This window comes from Arachis stenosperma, chromosome 6 (genome assembly GCF_014773155.1).
Source record: "Arachis stenosperma cultivar V10309 chromosome 6, arast.V10309.gnm1.PFL2, whole genome shotgun sequence".
NCBI classification, from domain to species: Eukaryota; Viridiplantae; Streptophyta; class Magnoliopsida; order Fabales; family Fabaceae; genus Arachis; species Arachis stenosperma.
The window spans coordinates 12,810,265-12,830,079 of NC_080382.1; the positions used below are offsets into that span (position 1 = coordinate 12,810,265).

The window sequence follows — 19,815 nt, forward strand, 5'->3', positions numbered from 1 at the left end:
TTTGCTGACCTGGCTGTTAGTGTGACACCTCAGCAAGAACCTAAACAGCGTCGTTTTGCAGCTCCCCATTATAACGCTTTCAGCAACACCTTATACGGCGTCGTTTTCTTTGCTCCTCATTACAACGCTTGGGTTTTCATCCCTGTTTCCTTGCACACGTCTCCAGTTACATCCTTCTTCTGAGAAGAAAAAACCTCTCTAATCCCTTCCTCCTACTTGTTTCGTCCAGGTAGATGAAGCTTTGAACGGTGACCACCAGGCTTGACCGTAGACGACATTGTGCTGGAGTTGCAGGTTTTGGTTTGCAACGACGTTGGTCAACAGAAAAGGCCACTCCATCGCCTTGCGTGAGAGGTAGGTTAGCTTTGTTTTGTTATTTTGTGAGAGTGATTGTGGTTTTATCTCCTGATCAATGTGTTTCTATTGTCGTTGAAAATCCAGTGTTACTGTTTGCAATGTTAGGGTTTAGGAGACTGTGTTCAGGCATAGGGCTTTGGTGATGATCCATGAATGAATGACCCTGTTTTTGGATTGATGAGAATGATGTTTGTGCTCTGTGTAACTGCATGTGTGTGTGTTAGATTCATTTTGGTTGTTGATGTTGAATATGCTATGCCTGTTGATGAAAAAAATTTCCATCAGTTGTGTGTGTTGCTGCTTTGGTTTCAGATGGATAGTCCTCCTATGACCTTTGTATTTCACCATGGTGGGAAGTTCCAAATAGATGAATCAGGCTATCTGTGTTATGAACCAGATAATACTGAAGTATTAATGGGTGTAGATTCAGACACTCTAGACGTTTTCTTTGTGAAGGGATACTATAAGGAGCTGGGGTATACTGAGATGAACAATTGCTTGTGGAAAGTGCCTGGAACGCTGCTGGATAATGGCTTGAGGAGGCTAGAAACTGACGCTGATCTGTTGGCAATGGTTAAGGATTGCAGGAGGAATCATCACCTTATAAACATCTATTTTGAGCATGTAGTGTCTAAGCCACACGTGGTTGACTGCATGAGCGAGGATGATGATGATGATGTACTATGTTTGCCAACCATCCCTGAAGAAGCAGAGAAGCTGAACAACGACCAGAATGATGCAATGTCCCAAGATTATTGTAAAACAACAAAGAAATCACCTCAGCCAAAAAGAGCTAAAACTCAGCCCACACCTAAAGCCACTCCTCAGCCCACTCCTAAGCCCATTCCTCAGTCCACTCCTAAGCCCACACCTGAGCCAACTCCTCAACCCACTACTCATCCCACACCTAACCCCACTCCTCAGCCCACCCCTAAACCCACACGTACTCCCACAGATAAGCCCACTCCAAAACCCATAACCAAGCCCATGGAGCAGCCCAAACCTTGGACTAAACCCGAGGCTGCTAAAGTTTCTGGCAAGATTACACCAGCTGATAAGATCAAGAAGAAGGTGAAAGCTACAACCAGTACAAGATCTGGAAGGCAAGTGAAGGCAACTGTAGTTGAACATGATAGTGACTCTCATGAGTCATATGAGAGTGCTGAAGACAGTTTGTACAAGCCACCAAGAGTTGCAGGAGATCCTTTAAACAGTAGTGACAGTGACAGTGGAGTTGATAGAGTAGAGTCTTCTAGGGCCAAGAAAGTAGATCACAGAGAGAAGCATAGGCTTGCCGCTGACAGAACAAGAGACAAAGCTATTGAAACTGATGACTCCAGCTATGAAGATATAGAATCTGATGAATGCTCTGATAAAGGTATTCCATAATTAATTGTGTATGAGTAATTGAATTTGCTAGTTTAGTGTTTGTGTGTGAGTTAATTTTTTTTATTATAATTTTGTGTTATTTTCATGTAATTTTAGACTCAGATGACGAATTTTTGTGGGAAGAATCATCAGATGGAGATGAATGGAAGTCAGAAGATTCTGCCCATAAGTTAGACTCTGAAGATGAAGGGCCAGCTGTGTATCCACATTACAATGACAAGGCCAAATTTGGTGAGCTCAAGTTTGAGGTAAGTATGGTTTTTAAATCCAAGCAACATTTCATGGCTGCCACTAGAGATTATACTATACAGTGGGGTAGGAATATTAGGTTCTGTAAGAATGACAAGGTTAGGGTCAGGGCTGTTTGTAAGTGTGAAGATTGTCCATAGGTAGTATATTGTAGACACAACCCCGGTGATGGTTCCTGTCAGATAAAAACACTGGTTGACAATCACACTTGTGCAAGAAAGTGAAAAAACAGAGCTGCTACATTGGAATGGACTGTGAATAAGCTATACCCAAAACTCAGGAAGCACCCTAAGATGAAGCATATGGAGGTGTATGAGTGGTTTGTTAGGAAGTGCAATGTGAAACTGAATAGTTCATGCATTACTAGAGCTCTTAAGGCATCTAGGAAGATAGTTGAAGGGGATGAAATTGCACAATACGGGTTGATATGGGATTATGCACATGAGTTGCTAACTGCCAACCCAGGTTCCACCGTTCAGGTGGGTGTGATTCCCATTACTGATAATCCGCCTCAGTTCGAGAGGTTTTATGTCTGTATAGATGTTTGTAAGAAGGGTGTCAAGGCAGGCTGTAGGCCATTGATAGGTCTAGATGGGACATTCTTGAAAATATTACATGGAGGTCAGCTTCTCACTGCATACGGACAGGATGCAAACAATCACATTTTTGTGATTGCATATGCAATTGTTGATGTTGAGAACAAAGAGAACTGGAAATGGTTCTTGGAGCTGCTCCTATCAGATCTGGGAGAATATGAGGCAAAGAATCTGTGTTTCATATCAGACATGCAAAAGGTGAGGACCAATTTGACTCACGATTTGATTTTTAAGGACTTTTTTGATTTAATGATGTTTCTTTGAGGATTGTAATGACTATAAATCTTGTCGGGTTTAACTGTTTGTGCAGGGGTTAATACCAGCTGTCAAAGATCTCGTCCCAGCAGTTCCACACAGATTTTGTGTCTAGCATTTGTGAAGGAACTTCTCTAAACAATGGGGCAGTGTCGAGCTTAAGGACTTGGTATGGGAGTGTGCAAGATCGAGGACCCCGGTTGAGTTCGAAAGGAATATGACTAGAGTCAAAAGGATTAATGAAAAAGTTTGGGAATACTTAGCCAAGTGGCCGAAGGAAGCTTGGACGAAAGCTCATTTCAGTGAAGGGCCAAAGGTCGACAATATTTGCAACAACGCTTGTGAATCCTTTAATGCAAAGACAAAGCATGACAGAGGTAAGCCTATTCTGATTTTGGCAGAGGAGGTACGAAAAATGGTTATGAAAAGCATGTCTGACAATAGACTAAAGCTTCTGAGTTATCAAGGAATACTTGCTCCAGTTCAGCAAAGTATGCTAGAATCTCTTATTAAGTTATCCAGAAACTGGGCTCCCTACTGGTCGGGTGATGCGAAAGAGGAAGTCTACGAAGTTCAAGGATGGCCTACTAATATGGTGGTAGATTTGGGGAACCATACTTGCTCCTGCAGGTTTTGGCAGTTGACAGGTTGAATTCATATCTAACTTCTTCTTTCATATGCATACCTTGATACATACTTAACTAAATGGAATTTTTTTTGTGTGGAATACATATGGATGCCTTGTATGCACGCAATATCAGTCATTCAAGAAAAAAAATGATAAGAGGCCCGAGGAGTATTGCCATGAATGGTTGACCATGGAGGCGTACAGAAGAACATACCAATTCAATGTTAACCCTGTCAAGGGACAAGATCTATGGGAGAAAACAGGTTCTCCTGCACCTGTTCCACCTCCTATCAAACCTAAACCAGGCAGACCAACAACAAATAGAAGGAAGGACAAGGATGAAGGACCCAGTGGCACGAAGACAAAAATGAAAAGGAAGTATGCTCCAATTCGGTGCATGTACTGTGGAGAGGTGGGCCACAACAAGAGAACTTGCAGCAAGAAAAAGCAAGACGATGCTCAGGAGAAAGCAAGGATTATGCAGTTGCAGCTTGCAGCTGTTCAACCACCACAACCTGTTCCTGGTCCAGAAGCAGAAAAGGAAGATCACACTCAGCCGATACTACCAGTAGTAGCAGCAACTGCTCCAGATGAACAGACTGAAATTCCTGTTACTCAGCATGCTCAGCTTCCACTGACACAAAAATCCCAGACATCAACCAATGTCACTCAGGTTATCTTTTAAAGAGTTTTAAATTGAGCATTAGTTACTTGTAGCTGTTTTTTAATTCAGATAATGATAATAACTGTTTGATGCAGACTAGAGGTAGAGGAAGGCCTCCAAAACTCCATGTCACCAGGGCTAGGGCAAAGGAAAATGCCTCTCCAGGAGCAGTTGCTGTATCTGCTGAAACCATCAAGGGTAGCAGCTCCACAACAGCCAAGAAACTTGCCAGCTTCATGACATTTGTTCCAACTCCGGATTTCAAACCTTCGAAAAAAAAAAGACATGGAATGACTTCAAGACTTGAAGACATAAAATATAGGGCAATTAGTATCTGTTATTTTGTCAGGGCCAAATTTTACCATTTATAGACAATGTGGTAGTTGTGGTATCTTCAATAGCCCTGCTTTTTTGTATAGCCCTTTATGGTTTACTACTTTCAACTATCAGCTACTAGCTTTTGTGTTATTATTATGTTAAAATAATGTTGGTATTTGAATCTGAGACAATGGAAACTAGTACACCATTGGTGATGTTATGATATTCCTACTTCACTTAATGTTATTTCTTCTTATTCTGATTTGCTTACATTATGTTATGATCAACAACAATGTTGCATCAAAAGGTTTTACTAGTAAAGAAACATGAACATACAAGGTTTTCACAATAACAGAAAACTATCAAGGTTCACAACATCATCTTTTTCACACTAACTGCTTCATTTCCCACTAAAGAACATACACATAATCATAAAAAACACAATCACAACTATTAATCCAAAATACAGTTGCATCCTAAGTGCTTTTACTTCAGCTTCTAAGGTCATCATTCTCCATGATATGTTATGGTTCAAGAAAGCAGCATCACTCTCCATTTCTGCATCAGTTTTAACTTCTCCTAAGTGCTCTAATGCTTCATACTCGTCGTCCTCAGCCCACCTAAAGTAATTGCAGTGGCTGCCCTTCTGCACAACATCAGGGTACCAAAATGTCAAAATCCAACTCAAATAATTGGAAGTTTCAAGAAGACTACATTCATAGCTCACCCCGGTATCTTGGACAAGCATGAAACAATCTATCAGGATTTTTTCTTGTCCCAGACTTTTTGATCACTGTCTTCAACCCACAAAAGCAAACTTGGTCGGAGTTCTTCCTCCGCCACCGCAGCGAAGAGCTCGAAGCATGGCTTCCGTGTGATAGCGACGCTTGTCAACTGCGACCCCCACCTACGCTACCCATCGTGCAATTGGTCAAGAATTTTCGGCTTTTGCAGAATCAATCTCAAGCTGCAGCAACAATGGCATTTAAAACGAAGAAGGGATTAGGGTTTATAGACCAAGGACTAATTTGACATACATATGGAAACATATCTTGTCACCAGCCACTATGCGCCAAGCTGGCATGCTGATATGCCACACTAACAGCCACATAAGCAAGAGTTCACAGCGTCAATGACGGAATTTACCGAACGTTGACGGAAGGACTAACGTTACTAATTTTAAATTTCTCGGGGACAATTTTTATTATCTTTTTCTTACGGGGACTGATTTGGAGATCGGGCTATCTTTCGGGGACCAATTTGGCTATTTACTCTTATTTATATTATATAAAAATAATTAATAGAAATGAGACTTGACAAATATATTGTTCACCAAGGCTACATTTATTTCTAAAAACAGGACCAGACAAAATACTGAGAATAAGATAGGACAAGATACTGATAGATAGAGATACAAAATTTTGTGTTCTTGTATTTTATTTGGTGATAAACTAGAACAAATTATGAAAATTCAATTTATTCTCATTTTTTTTCATTTAAAAAATTTGAGATGAAAAATATAACAATAAAAATATAATTATAAAAAATTAACAAGAATAATGAAAGAAAAAATAAAAAATAAGTTGTGTCCCTTGTTAGTGTATCCGTGTCCTTCCTGTCAAGATAGACACAAAATACACTAATTCAGGATACATTGTCTCTGTTCATGTCTCCTCTGCTAAACACGATTTTGTGTCTCAGTATCCCTGTCTCAGTGTCTACGGAGTCCAAAATCCTAGTATTAGTTTTAACAAACGTTTCAAAATTTAAATACATTATTAACTAAGCCCTATAAATAAATAAAATTTTGTTAATAAATATCCTAAACATTCCATAGCAAAATCTAATGAAATTATAATAAGTATCTCACTATAAAATAAAACTATTGCAAATTGTTCATGAGTTTCATTAAATGATGAGATAATTTGGCTGGATCAGCGAATTTTATAATTTTCACCCTACCCGCCCTACCTGCACCCCCCATAATATGTGTTATATATGTTTAAAAATGTTACATATGGGAGTTGAACTAAGGACCTTAAGCATGTGCAAAAGATTCTTAGCCACTAAACCAAGGATACTTGTGTTATTTATGAGATATTTGTGTCATTATAATATTTTTTTTGTCAACCCGCGGGTAGGGTCGGATACCCGCGGGTTGAGCGCAGGTAGAGTTAGGGTTGGGTATTTCTCAACCCGCGGGTAGGATAGGGTTGAGTGTTAGTCAAAAACTCAACCCGCGGATAGGGTTAGGGTTGGGTTCAAACCCTACCCTACCCTACCCATTGCCACCCCTAGATTGAATGGTAGGAGATAACCTATAAAAATATTTCACGTTCAAATTAAAATAGATTTAAGACTAAGAGATAAGATTTTAAGTATGTATATAACGCATTGGCAAATTCTAAACTTTTCTTTACATAGTTTGTTTTGTTATCTTATCTTTTTGGTTGGTTAAGATAGAGGAAATTCAATTTTAAATATCGGTTAATAATTTTTGGTTATCTAGTTTGTTCCGAATTCTTGAACGGTAAGAGGACGATTTGAGTTTAAGAATTGAGTCATTTTTAAACCGTTGAAGCTATAACCCGAGTTCGTAACATTGATGAATAGCAAATAAGAAATTACTCATATAAATATGTTTTTTTAATAAAAATATTAATTAAAATGTAAACACCTATTATGTTAATCAATTTAATGATTATCAGGTATCATTTTCACACATAAAACATATCTTCACCAAATAAATGTATCACAAAGTGTCATTATTGTTGTAGATCTTTAAGCTATTAAAGTGAATTGTGATTTGCTAGGGGCAATTTGGTTAGGGGATATGAGATATCTTATCCACTAAAGGGATTGGAATAGAAAGAGTGGTTAGAGGAAGAGTAGTGGGTTGCATAATAATGGTGTGTGATCTATTAAGCCTTGTTGAGTAAAGTCCATAAGATGACGAAAGAAGAATGATGAAGTGACCATGCACAGTTATGGAAACGAAAATGACTTGATGCCATGGAAATGGTTTTATTATGTGGATAAGATTACCACAACATAAAACAACAACCCTAATGCCTATCAATGTGTCCCAGCAAAGTGCTGAGTAAAGCTATAAACCCTAGTCAAGACAAAAAACAAAGTTGCGGCTGCAATAGTAATGATGAATGCAACCAAATTTTGTTCTTGGTGTTTACTGTTTCACTTGTCAGCTCAAGTGTTATTGCTTTTGTTTTTATGGTTAGTAATTGTTTTGTCACTTTCACTTTCATGTATAGGTGAACATAAAGTGGATAGTGGATCCTACCATGGTTTAATAAATTGAATTTGTGATTTCGTTTATAATTGCTAAGGTAAAAATTAATCTATTACGGATTAAAATTTTATTTAAAGATTTATTATTGAGTAATGACTTATTACGTATATAAAACAAAATTTAAATTTTTAACATTTACTTAAGTAGACTAATGCATTAATTACTAAATTAATTTAATTATAATTGTCTTTTGATACAAGAATTATTAGAAAGTAATATATTTACAACTAAATTATTGAAAATTGATATTATGTATAATCAAAAGAGTAAATTAAGTACTTAAAACAAAATCATAACATGATTTAGTAAAAATTATTTAAAATTGATTGGCTCATTTAAAATTATAATATAAAAAAATTTAAAAATTAAATAAAAAAATCTAACTATTGCATTTACAGCAGTTACAATAGTTACAATTAACAAAAATGTCATATTTATTATTTTATGTATATTTTTTATATCATACAAAAATGCTAAAAAAATAATAAATCAAATAATATTATGAATTTATGATCACAATTAAAGTTAAAAGATATTGCAGTTGAATTCACAGATATGTTGTTGCAATTGGACCACATAGATTCAGTGGAGAACTCTACAAAGCAAATCTTTAACTGATAGGGAATCAAATCAAATCCTAATTGCTAAGCCTCAGAGTGGTCCCTGAAGTTACACTCGTGCTTCAAAGTAGTCCCTAAAATTATTAATTACCCAAATTGGTACCTGAAGTTAGACGCCGGGACTCAGTGTTGTCCTTCCGGCACATTTCCTCCAGGTGGCGTCATCGGAAAGCTGATGTGGCTAATTTGGTGACACGCGGGCAAGGCTAAAACGACGTAGTTTTGTTGGTGGCGCGTAAATGGCCGAATACGACGTCGTTTCACTCCAAAAGTTGGTTTTGAAGACTCCCCCATCAAACGTTAACGTAACGCATTGTCTTCCCTCCCTCAAAATACAACACAAACCCCTGCTCCCCTGTACTCGTCAATGGCGGTGGTTGGATTGTGGTAACTGTTGCGATTTCTGTGGAGCACGACTGCTATATAGGATCAGATATCATCATCTGCCTCAAACGAAGACTGTATCGAAGGCCAGTCTCTCTGAAAAAGGTAAGGAAAAAAGGAAAAATATAATGTGATATAAGGAATGCTCTGTTTTTTGTTAAGGTTGTTAGTTTAATCTCTTCAGTAGTTAGAAACGATTTTTTGGAGTGTTATCTGTGGGTATGCATGTTTGTGTTTCGCAATATTTAGCTAGGGTTTGATCGCAACTAGTTTTCAGAGTGGTTAGGCTAATGAAAGTGTTGACTGTATGAGGGCTGTTTGTCATGGGAAAATGCTATTTCTTATCTATTATGCTTTGCTGCATTTACAGTTAATGTGGTTTCCAACTTGTTAATATGGTTGAAGATGATGAGGTTAATCATGAAATTTTATTTCTAAATTGCAGATGGGAGATCCTTGGATTACCATCATATTTCACCATGGAGGCTTATTCGTCACAGAGCGTGATGGAACTGTGAATTACAGTGGTGGACAGATTTTTGAGTTGCCGAGAGTTGACATAGACACTGTGGATGTATTTTTTATCCGAGACTACTATAAGACACTTGGGTATGACAATATGACTCACTGTTGGTGGCTGGTGCCTAATAGGCCATTGCAAAGAGGGCTTAGAGCTTTGACACATGACAAAGAGCTCATGGAGATGTGTTATGCTGCTCAGACCAACAAGGGAGTTGTCCATGTGTATTATGAACATGGGGTCTCTGAACCTGTGTTTGATGAGAAAACAGGACTAGCATCATCCAAAGGCAAGGAGTTGATAGTGCTACCAGACCCTATTCCGCATACATACCCCAGCATCAATGTGACAGCCAATACAATTTCCACCACATCACCACCGATTCCAACCTCAGAACCAATGAACACCACAATTCCTACTCCAACAACAATCCCCCCAACTATGCCTACTGGTAAAGGTATTTCAGGACCAAAGCATAAGAGTCACACTACTGCAATTTCTGTTAGTTATTCCAAATCACCACCCAAAGAAATGGCAGCACCCACAGCTGCTGCTCCCAGTGTTAAGCCCACCCCACCACTAAAAACAATGGCCAAACCCACAGTTGCCACTACTTCTAAGCCCAACCCACGACCAAAAAGAATGGGCCAGTCCACTACTGCTCCAAAGTCAACGGCCCAGCCCACTTCAAAACCTGTAACAAGATCAACATCACAAAAAGAGAGGAGGTCTGATATACCAAAGAAAGGCCCTCAGAAAGTAAAGAATGCAGCATTACATGCTAGGAGGTCTTTAACAAGATCAGCTGCAACTGGAACTTTTGGAAGAGCATCTGTTAAGGGAAAGGATCCTGAGACTGTGTTTGTTAGCTTGTCTAGTGAGGAAGAATCTTCAGACTCCCATGACAGTTATGACAGTGTAGAGGATGAACCGTATAGGCCTGCTGCTGATGATGTCTCTAGTGTGGAACAAGACGTGGTTGGGAAGAGATCAACTGGAAAGAAGAGTGATGCTAAAAAGAGGACTACAACAGATAATAAAGAAGTTAATGAAAAGAGTTCAGTTATGCTTGAGGATGATGGGATTGTGTGTGCAGAGTCAGGGTCTGAAGATGATGAATTCTTCTTTGGGCCGATTCCGAAGGTTGGTGAAATGGGAGCATATTATGATGCTCAAGATGGAGCTTATGATGAATCTGATGGTGGAGAGTCTTGGCACTCTGAGGAAATGAAGACTCCACCGAACTCTGAGGATGAGTTAGACGAGGTTGAGTCAGATGAGGTGTTTCCGGTATTTAGGGAAGGAGGAAGGTTTGGTGAGCTTAAACTAAAGGTTGGGATGAAATTTAATTCTAAGATGGAATTCAAGGAAGCTGTTTGTGAGTACTGTATCCAGGAGGGAAGGCGGATCTGGTGGAAGAAGAATGACAATTTAAGGATGAGGGCTGTTTGTAAGGGAGAGGAGTGTGGCTGGGTAGTATATGCTTCCATGGACAGTGAGGGTAACAACTGTTGGCAGATCAAGACATTTATGGACGATCACACTTGTCCTAGAGAGACTAAGAACAGGCTAGCTAATAGGAAGTGGCTGGGTTGCAAACTGGTTAGGAAATTAAGGAAATATCCCAACCTTAGACATTGTGAAGCTGCCCAGTACTTTAAGAGCAAGTGTGACTTGGACCTCAACAAGCCTTCACTGACAAGGGCTCTAGGGGATGCTAGGGCCATAGTTTATGGAGATGCTGCTGCCCAGTATGGTATGGTTAGGGATTACGGGTTGACATTACTGAAAACTAATCCTGGCTCCACTGTGAGTATTGGTGTTACACCTCATCCCAATCCTGATGAAGATCCAACCTTTGATAGGATGTACATTTGCCTTGATGGGTGTAAAAGAGGGTTCAAGGCTGGCTGCAGACCACTTATAGGGTTGGATGGAGCATTTCTAAAAACAAAACATGGTGGTCAAATCCTCTCTGCAATTGGTCAAGACGCAAACAATCACATTTATGTGATTGCTTATGCAATAGTGTCCATTGAAAACACGGAGAATTGGCGATGGTTTCTGGAATTGCTGCACCAAGACTTGGGTGACTACAAGCAACATGGTTGGTGTTTTATTTCAGACATGCAAAAGGTATGCATATCTATTGCTAGTTATCCTAAGTAACAGTTGTGATTCTTAGATATACCTGCTGCTGAGTAGTGAATAATAGTAGTATAAATTGTAGCTCAACCATGTTGTATAAACACAAATCTGTTTACTTAGATTGAGTAATTGTTGTATGCTGTATAGTTGATGGTTGCATTATAGGAGATAGTATCTGTGTACTCAACTAAGCTAAGGTCCAAGTTGTGTAAATTAAATAATTGTTGAATTGAATATCTGCTGGTTTATCTGCTGGTTTATAAACACAAATCTGTTGACTTAGATTGAGTAATTGTTGTATGCTGCATAGTTGATGGTTGCATTATAGGAGGTAGTATCTGTGTACTCAACTAAGCTAAGGTCTAATTTGTGTAAATTAAATAATTGTTGAATTGAATATCTGCTGGTTTATAAACACAAATCTCTTTACTTAGATTGAGTAATTGTTGTATGCTGCATAGTTGATTGTTGCATTATAGGGGGTACTATCTGTGTACTCAGCTAAGCTAAGGTCCAAGTTGTGTAAATTAAATAATTGTTGAATTGAATATCTGCTGGTTTATGAACACAAATCTCTTTACTTAGATTGAGTAATTGTTGTATGCTGCATAGTTGATGGTTGCATTATAGGGGGTAGTATCTGTGTAATCAGCTCACCCAAGGACCACGTTGATGTCACTTACACAACTTTAGGGACCACTCTGAGTTCATTAAAATAACATTAGGGACCTTTTTGAGGCTCGATTTGAAACTTTGTGACTGGCTTGTTGACTTTGCAGGGTCTAATTCATGCAGTTCAGGATGTGTTCCCAAATGTCCATCACAGATTCTGTGTATGACATTTATGGAGGAACTTCAACAAACAGTGGAAGGATAATCAGCTTAGAGGTTTGCTTTGGGAGTGTGCACGGTCTACGACTCAAGAGGGATTTGTGGAAGGGATGAAAAAATTGGAAAGGCTAAATAAGGATGCTTGGAGTTATCTATGCAAATGGCCAAAGAATTCATGGAGCAGGGCATTCTTCAGCATTGCACCAAAAATGGACAATATCTGCAATAATGCATGTGAGGTTTTCAACTCACAGATCAAGGACCCTAGAGTCAAGCCTATTATCACACTGTTGGAGGAGGTCAGGATGTACATCATGAGATCTATAGCCAGGAACAAGGTGAAGTTGAGGAACAATGACGGGATTTTACCTCCAATACAGAGAAGTAGGTTGGAAAAGATAAGAAAGGAATCAAAAAAATGGGTTCCCATGTGGTCTGGTGATGCAGATTACGAAATATTTGAAGTTCATGGGTGGCCTACAAATATGGCTGTGGACTTAGGCAAGAGATCATGCACCTGTGGTTTTTGGCAACTAAGTGGTATGAATTTTTTATGCATATTTTTTAAATTTTTTATTTTCGATTTGCAGTTCAAATTATGTTTATGTATGACTGTGATGTTCTATGTAGGGATGCCATGTGTGCATGCATGTGCCGCTTTGGCCCGGGCTGGTAGAAGGCCAGATGAATTCTGTCATAGCTGGTTGACCATGGAAGCATACAACAACACCTATGGCTTCCATATAAATCCAATTCCTGGCCAGGCACTGTGGGAGAAATTACCTTATAATAGACCTCAAGCACCAAAGTTCAAGAAGAAGCCAGGGCCAATCAAGAAGAAAAGAAGAAAGGATGCTGATGAGAAGCCAAGTAAAGGCAAGAAGCAGAAGACCTCAATGAAAAAAGTTCATAAAAAAGGACATTGTCGCTATTGTGGTGAATCTGGTCACACAAAGAGGAACTGTCATAAGAGGGCCGTTGATGAAGAATCAGCTGCTGTGGCGGCGGCTGCTGCTGCTGCTAATTCTGATGCTAATGGAGGTGAGGTCAACAATTCTGCTCCAACTGCTGCTGTAAATGGTGGTGATGCCCCAACTGTGTCACAGGATCAGGTTGAGATTCAGCTTGATCTTAGTCAGCCTATTATGTCAGAAACTGATGACTCGCAACAGGTGGGTAATATTATTTACTCATATATATACATGTATTATGGTCATACATTAATTTTTCTTAGTCACATTAAATTTTTGGTGTTTCATACATAGGTGCAACAACCTCCTGTTCGGCCATCGAAACTGCCTCCTAAGAGAAAGTTATCCACACCCAGTGCTACCACCCAACCATCCAGCACCCCATCTGCAAGCACTCCATCTCTTCCATCTGCAAGTACTCCATCTGCAACTACTCCATCTGCAAGCACTCTCCTAACAAGCAGTCAGCCTGCAAGCACTGAAACAGCAACGAATCTACCAGCAATGCGATTTGTGCCTAATCCGGGATTCAAGCCACCCAGAACCAAGAATTAGTGACTTAGTTTTTTATATTTAGGGACAGTATGGTGCCTTTATTTTTCTGTTTTGCTGAAGTAATGTACTGTGTATGCTTTCTTGCTTACAATTCCAGTGTTGGAGATTGAAAACTTATGACACTTATGTTTTGAAAACTCCATTATAGTTGGTGACTATTGTTCTGGCTTTATAATGCCTTATTTTGGATGTAATCACTACCATATGAAATATGAATTATGACTTTCTTGAAGAGATCTGTGACAAATTTTTGGTTTTATTTTGCACTCTCATATGCAATTAAGATGCTTTCCAAACACTATAAACTCCTATTATTCTGCTCCAACATATGCAAGCACACTAGTCTCAATCACTTTAATTTTCATTTCTTTCAAACAAACTGACAGGTACAACTACAGCAACAACATGCATAATTCATGTGTTTCTTCCCAGATACAATTGGCCAAACTGCCTATCTAACTTTAAGACAAGAATGGCTACTGTAACCAGCAGCATAAATACAAACACCAAAACTCCACCCACTTTTAGAACCCTAACTTCAGACTCTAATCTTCCAAGTTTCCAAGCAAACTTCATCTTCCACTCTTCATTGTCAATTGAAGGGCTTGCTCTACCATCACATGTGATCACATCTTCTTCAAGAATTTTATCAATCCATATAAACAAACCACACCACTTCTTGCCTACAGTCTGCACCAAGGTAAAAGAATCAACCAAATTTATATCCAAAATTACAGCAAACAACAACAACAACAACCACTTACATTGTAGTTTGGGCAACCCACGAAGGGTCTCCCTGGATTAGAATCCGTCATTGACCATCGCAGCACTGGTCTCAAACCGCATCTGCACCATTCTGGCAAATGCGAATCCCTGTTCCTGTTCATTCTTCTCATGATGCTTCCAAACGATCGTGGGTTGTTCGAGCTTCCAGCAGCATTGCTCGCGCTACCCATTGTCGTCTGGGTATCAAGATGCTGCAGAGAAACCAACGGAAGAGACCAGAAGAGAAGAGAAGGGCACTGGAGGTTGATCTTCAGATTTGGGAATTAGGGATTTTAAACTTCGAATTAGGGACCAAATTGGGTCAATAAAATTCGTTCTTCCACCTCAGCTAGCCGTTATGATTGCCCGCGTGTCACCAAATTAGCCACATCAGCTTTCCGATGACGCCACCTGGAGGAAATGTGCCGGAAGGACAACACTGAGTCCCGGCGTCTAACTTCAGGTACCAATTTGGGTAATTAATAATTTTAGGGACTACTTTGAAGCACGAGTGTAACTTCAGGGACCACTCTGAGACTTAGCTCTAGGGAATCATTCATTCATATTTTGATTATTTTCACATGCTGTCATATTTAACTGTCACAAAAGAGAAAGGTAACGTATGCTAACATTAACTCATGACGGCTTGATTTTAAAGAACAATAAAACGAAATAAAAACAAAAACAAAACAACAAAAACTCTCATCAATGTCTAATTAATGCCCCAAATAAACACCCCACGACAGGTGTGCTTCGTTAATAGTAGTTTGCAATTATAGTGCTCCAATCAAGAAACAAGAATTTAACTTAACCCGTGCTTTTAAACACTTTTTTTCCCTCAATGTAACTCAATGTTTGATTTCTGTTCATATCCTAGCCCATGAGATTATAGTCAGGCCTAAAAGAAACGAAAATCTACTCAATAAAAATGGCCTCATTCTTTTACCAAAAAAAAAAGTAGCCTCATACATCTCTATTTGACCCAAAAAAGTTGGGCACTATCACAACAACTCAACTTTACTTATTCAAATGAACAACTAATACTTAAGATATTTTCTATCTTTTTAAAAGATAAATTTCAACAACTTAAAAAAAAAAAAGAAACGATAAATCCACTATCAAAGACGAAATTACTTTAAAGGTTGGTTATCAATTCTATTATAAATACACTATAGCCCTCATGTATATTCAGAACCCGATCTATTAAAACCTGCTTAAAGCCTTTGCTAACTTAAGCATCGTAGTCTCTTGTAAGTACCACCTCCTACCTCCTTACGAGTCAGCACTAGCACAAGTCGGACGCTGCCTTAAAAGAAGTTTGGACCTCACGTTCAAACTCAAATCACCGTTTCAGGTAACCTGGAACAATTTCTATGTTTGTTTTTAGTTTTTCTTGGTTACTAATTTTCTAATTTAATATTTCATTCACAAATTTAGATAACAAAAAGTCACTAAAAAGTTTATTATAAAGCAAAACATGCACTCCTATCCATTAGTCAGAATATATGGAACTATAAACTCTGTTACTAACATGCATCAGATGGTCACTTTACTCGTTCATTTAAATAATCGTCAGAAATTTGAATTCTACTTTATATATACAACAATTTATTAGCTAACGACACTTAACTCATTCATTAAACAAGCGTCGAAAATCTGAATCATATCTTATATATACAATAATTTATTAGCTAATGACAAACTTTTAAATGAAACTCAAATTTGTCACTAGTTAGTCTTTAACCTATCGAATTGAGAGATATCATAAGGAATAAATGAAAAAAAGTTTATTGTAACTATTCATCTAATTATGTCTGCTACTTGTATTTGTTGAGTACCCATGGGTATTCTTTGATCATGTTTACAATAGAAAAATATGGCACAAATATAAATTATTTTTGAAATATCAACTCTCGAAGTTAAATTAATTATTTTAGTTTTTAAGGAAACAAATTGGTGGCTTGAGAAGGAGTTGAATGTAATTTAAGTAAATATAATAGCCTTTTCTCTTTGGGATTGATAATTTTATAATCCAGTAGTTATGCATGGTAGAACAAATTTCTTTTTTTTCCTCCCCATCCATAGCCGCATTAGTTCATCCCAATTTGAGGATTTAGAGTGAAAATTAATTTAAACCCAACAAATAATTGGAAGACTAACAATGCCCTTTTTTCCTTCTAGATTTACAATCCTCTTTAGATATCTTTAGGTTAGGATTTAGGGAAACTCAAATAAAGCAAAACTAGAAGCACAATTCGCTTTGCGAACCACAAAAGTAAGCTGGCTCGAATAACTATAACATTTATGCTACATACAAATTACAAACTTTAAAACATCTTCAACCTCTAGAAGCATCAAACTCCAACCACTGTGTTGTAAGTGCCATAAATAGCAAAGAATAATCCACAGAGTAACACAATAAAATCCAAGGCTTTCTGCCAAGTGCTTAGAGAAGGGCCAAACAGTTTTAGGTGAAATGTGGCTGGCAATACAAATGACATCATTGAACATATAGTACTCCCCACAAATGATGCAAACACGCCGAATTCTGGCACGAAAGAAGCCAAGACTGCAAGCACAACCACCACCACTGCACGGCTGATGTATATCGCAATCTTTCCTACTCTTGCCGATTCATCATTTTCCCTCCGGCCGATTTTGTATTTACCTTCAATAATCTCATTAATTGGATGTAACATGATTGGGAATGTGAATACAAGCCCCATACATAATCCTACCTGTTATCAGATAAAAGGTTAGATGTCAGACTCTTCTTATGAGCAAATAAGCAATGCAATCAAAGGCAAAATTTGAAGACAGAATAAAAAAGATAAGAATTTCCTGAAAACAGAAATGTAAATTGGCCTTTTTATGCACTCTTTGCAATGCTTAGTACTTGACAAGCATGTATTAGGGATGAATCCTCAATGTGTACACAGCCGGTAAAACGTACACAAGAAGATATAATAAACTTAATACAGACACAATTCAGCGATTGTGCTGAGGTAAGAACAGATTCCTTGATATGAGTCATATGACAACAAGCACAAATACGAAATGAAAGTGATATCAATAGTTATAATTACTAGACACCAAGGAAATGTGCAAGGATATATCCGCAAATGGATCAGGTATTATCCACTTCAAATATAAATTACTGGAGGAAAGGAAAACAAAAAATGTTTGTTTCGTTTTAACTTTGTATATATATATAACTCTAGGTGCACTGTTTAAGAATAAGCATTTCAAGTCAAATATGAGTATGAGAGCTGTTTACCTGTACTGCAAGAGATGACCAATCTCTAGGGAGGTTGAGAGTCACAATGTCTCTGGTTTCTTCCCCAAAAGCCATGTAACCACAAAACCCAAAAAGAATGTATACAAATGAAATCCCACTAAAAGTTTGAGCCAGCAATCTTGGGAATTTGGATTTATCCCGCATAGAATTCTCTAGGGCTAGTGTCATTCCAAAACCCTCAAAACAAAAAACCGCCATGCCTGCTGCAAATGGCAATCCCCCAATGTTGGATGTGATTGTCGTCCTTTGTCCAAACGAAAATTCACCCTGTAGGATCTGTTGTATGTCTTCCTTCACCACAATTCCAATGGCTAGGACATTGCAAACATCAGCAAAAATGCTAAAAGGTGCTAGAGCAGATAAGCTGCCTATCCACGACAATCCAATTTCAACTGGCACTAACATAAATATAAAGCTGCTCATCGCAAATCCATAGCTTTGGAATACAGATTGGAGATTTTGTCCAATAAATACCAAATATGCAACCGATCCTCCACTTTGTGCCAGCAAAATCAAAATCTCTGTCATATAGCGACCCGAGGTTCCAAAGCTCCTATAACCCAGGTCTCCATAAGTTATTGCTTCCACTAGTAGTTCTTCTGAAGACAACTTCCGTCTGCACGTAACCTACACCACAAAGCATAAAGCAAAACTGTCAAATAACAAGGCATGTGCACAACAAAAGCAGCAGCAAAAATAAAAGACATATCAATGTATCATGAAACTTTGATTCATCCGCTTGCATTGTGGTCTCTTTTTCTTTTTGTAATGATATCATCATATCATCAAAGCTAGACAAAGTTATTGACATAGGACCCCACCAGAAAAAATTATGAAAGTAGGCAAAGAAAGCATTCATTAGTAAACCAAATCGAAGAAAGCCCAAACCATCATGATGTACAAAAGTTCACAGTTTTCTTAGCTAACAACAATTTCAACATAAATATGATTATATACATTCCTTGAAGTATCACCAATCACTCAATTAGATCCATCTCTCCTAAAGATTCAAGTTGTAATTTAGATTAACTGGATCTAGCTTAAAAAATATCTAATAAAGCATAAGATAGGTCAAAGCATTTACAGAAACAGGTAGCATTCATTTTGCATTTTTTTTTTCCTCATAAAGAGTGGAGAAGAAAGATCACTGACAAGAAGGAGCATGCAATAGTAGGTGGCTACGCCGACGATTGCAACACCAAGCGACCCAGCAACCCATCCAGCGATCCGAAAAGCAAAGGGGAGACCTAGAACTCCAGTTCCAACAACAGAGACTATGATGTTCCCCAAAGTTTGAAGCTTTGAAGCTTTGGTTGAATGATGAGGCTCCAAAAGTTGTTGTGACACGGTTCCGGTGTCAAGATTCACCATCTTCTCGAACCACGATTCCCCTAAAAAATTAGGGTTCCGGTGTTTATACGACAAACGGAACAGTGGAGTTGGATGTGTGGATCAATGAATTAGTGACCCCAAATGATTACGTGATTCGTTGGTTCTTGTTCTTTTCTTTTTGGATTTTATAGAATTTTATATTGGGTATAGAGGGTAATTGAAAGTTACTTGGAAACGATTGGATGCAGTGGAGAATGAAAATGGAAAGGAAAGAAGTAACAAACATGGTTACTTGCAAAATGGGAGCGTTGGAACAGAAGTGTGAACAAACGCGGTGAAACAACTAATTTAGTAGATCTGGACAAGTAGTCAATAATATTATAGGAATGCTCTTAGCTACCACATTCATGAATTGTTCCTCCTCCCTACTTTTTTTTTTTTTTCATTTGAATTTGACTATAACACATTGTCACTGTAAATTTTAGAAGGTTAAATTTAATTATTTTGTAAAATTTTTTAAAGTATTTAAGAATGCTCTAAATGATTTTAGAACGTTCTAGAATGTCCTAGAAAGTCTCAGAATACCTTAGAAGGTTCTAGAAGATTCTAAAAGACTCTAAAAGAT

The 19,815-nt window shown here is 38.1% G+C and overlaps 1 protein-coding gene across 1 annotated transcript; it reads right to left on the reverse strand.

The window, feature by feature from the left end:
* Positions 1-16,819: 16,819 nt before the first annotated feature.
* LOC130936625 (amino acid transporter ANT1) lies at positions 16,820-19,519 on the reverse strand. Its single transcript, XM_057866720.1, has 3 exons — positions 19,011-19,519; positions 17,838-18,485; positions 16,820-17,298 (listed from the first exon to the last, which is right to left on the reverse strand). Exons 1-3 carry the CDS (start codon positions 19,227-19,229, stop codon positions 16,915-16,917), a joined length of 1,251 nt encoding a protein of 416 aa, XP_057722703.1. The 5' UTR covers positions 19,230-19,519; the 3' UTR covers positions 16,820-16,914.
* Between the last annotated feature and the right edge of the window lie 296 nt (positions 19,520-19,815).

Bases quoted from the DNA above. Each gene is read 5' to 3' on its own strand.
- LOC130936625 (XM_057866720.1), bottom strand. From the start codon at position 19,229: ATGGTGAATCTTGACACCGGAACCGTGTCACAACAACTTTTGGAGCCT. The intron at 18,486-19,010 runs GTCAGTGATCTT...TTTGTGGTGTAG, and splicing joins ACTATTGCATGCTCCTTCTT to GTTACGTGCAGACGGAAGTT. The intron at 17,299-17,837 runs GTAAACAGCTCT...ATCTGATAACAG, and splicing joins GGTCATCTCTTGCAGTACAG to GTAGGATTATGTATGGGGCT.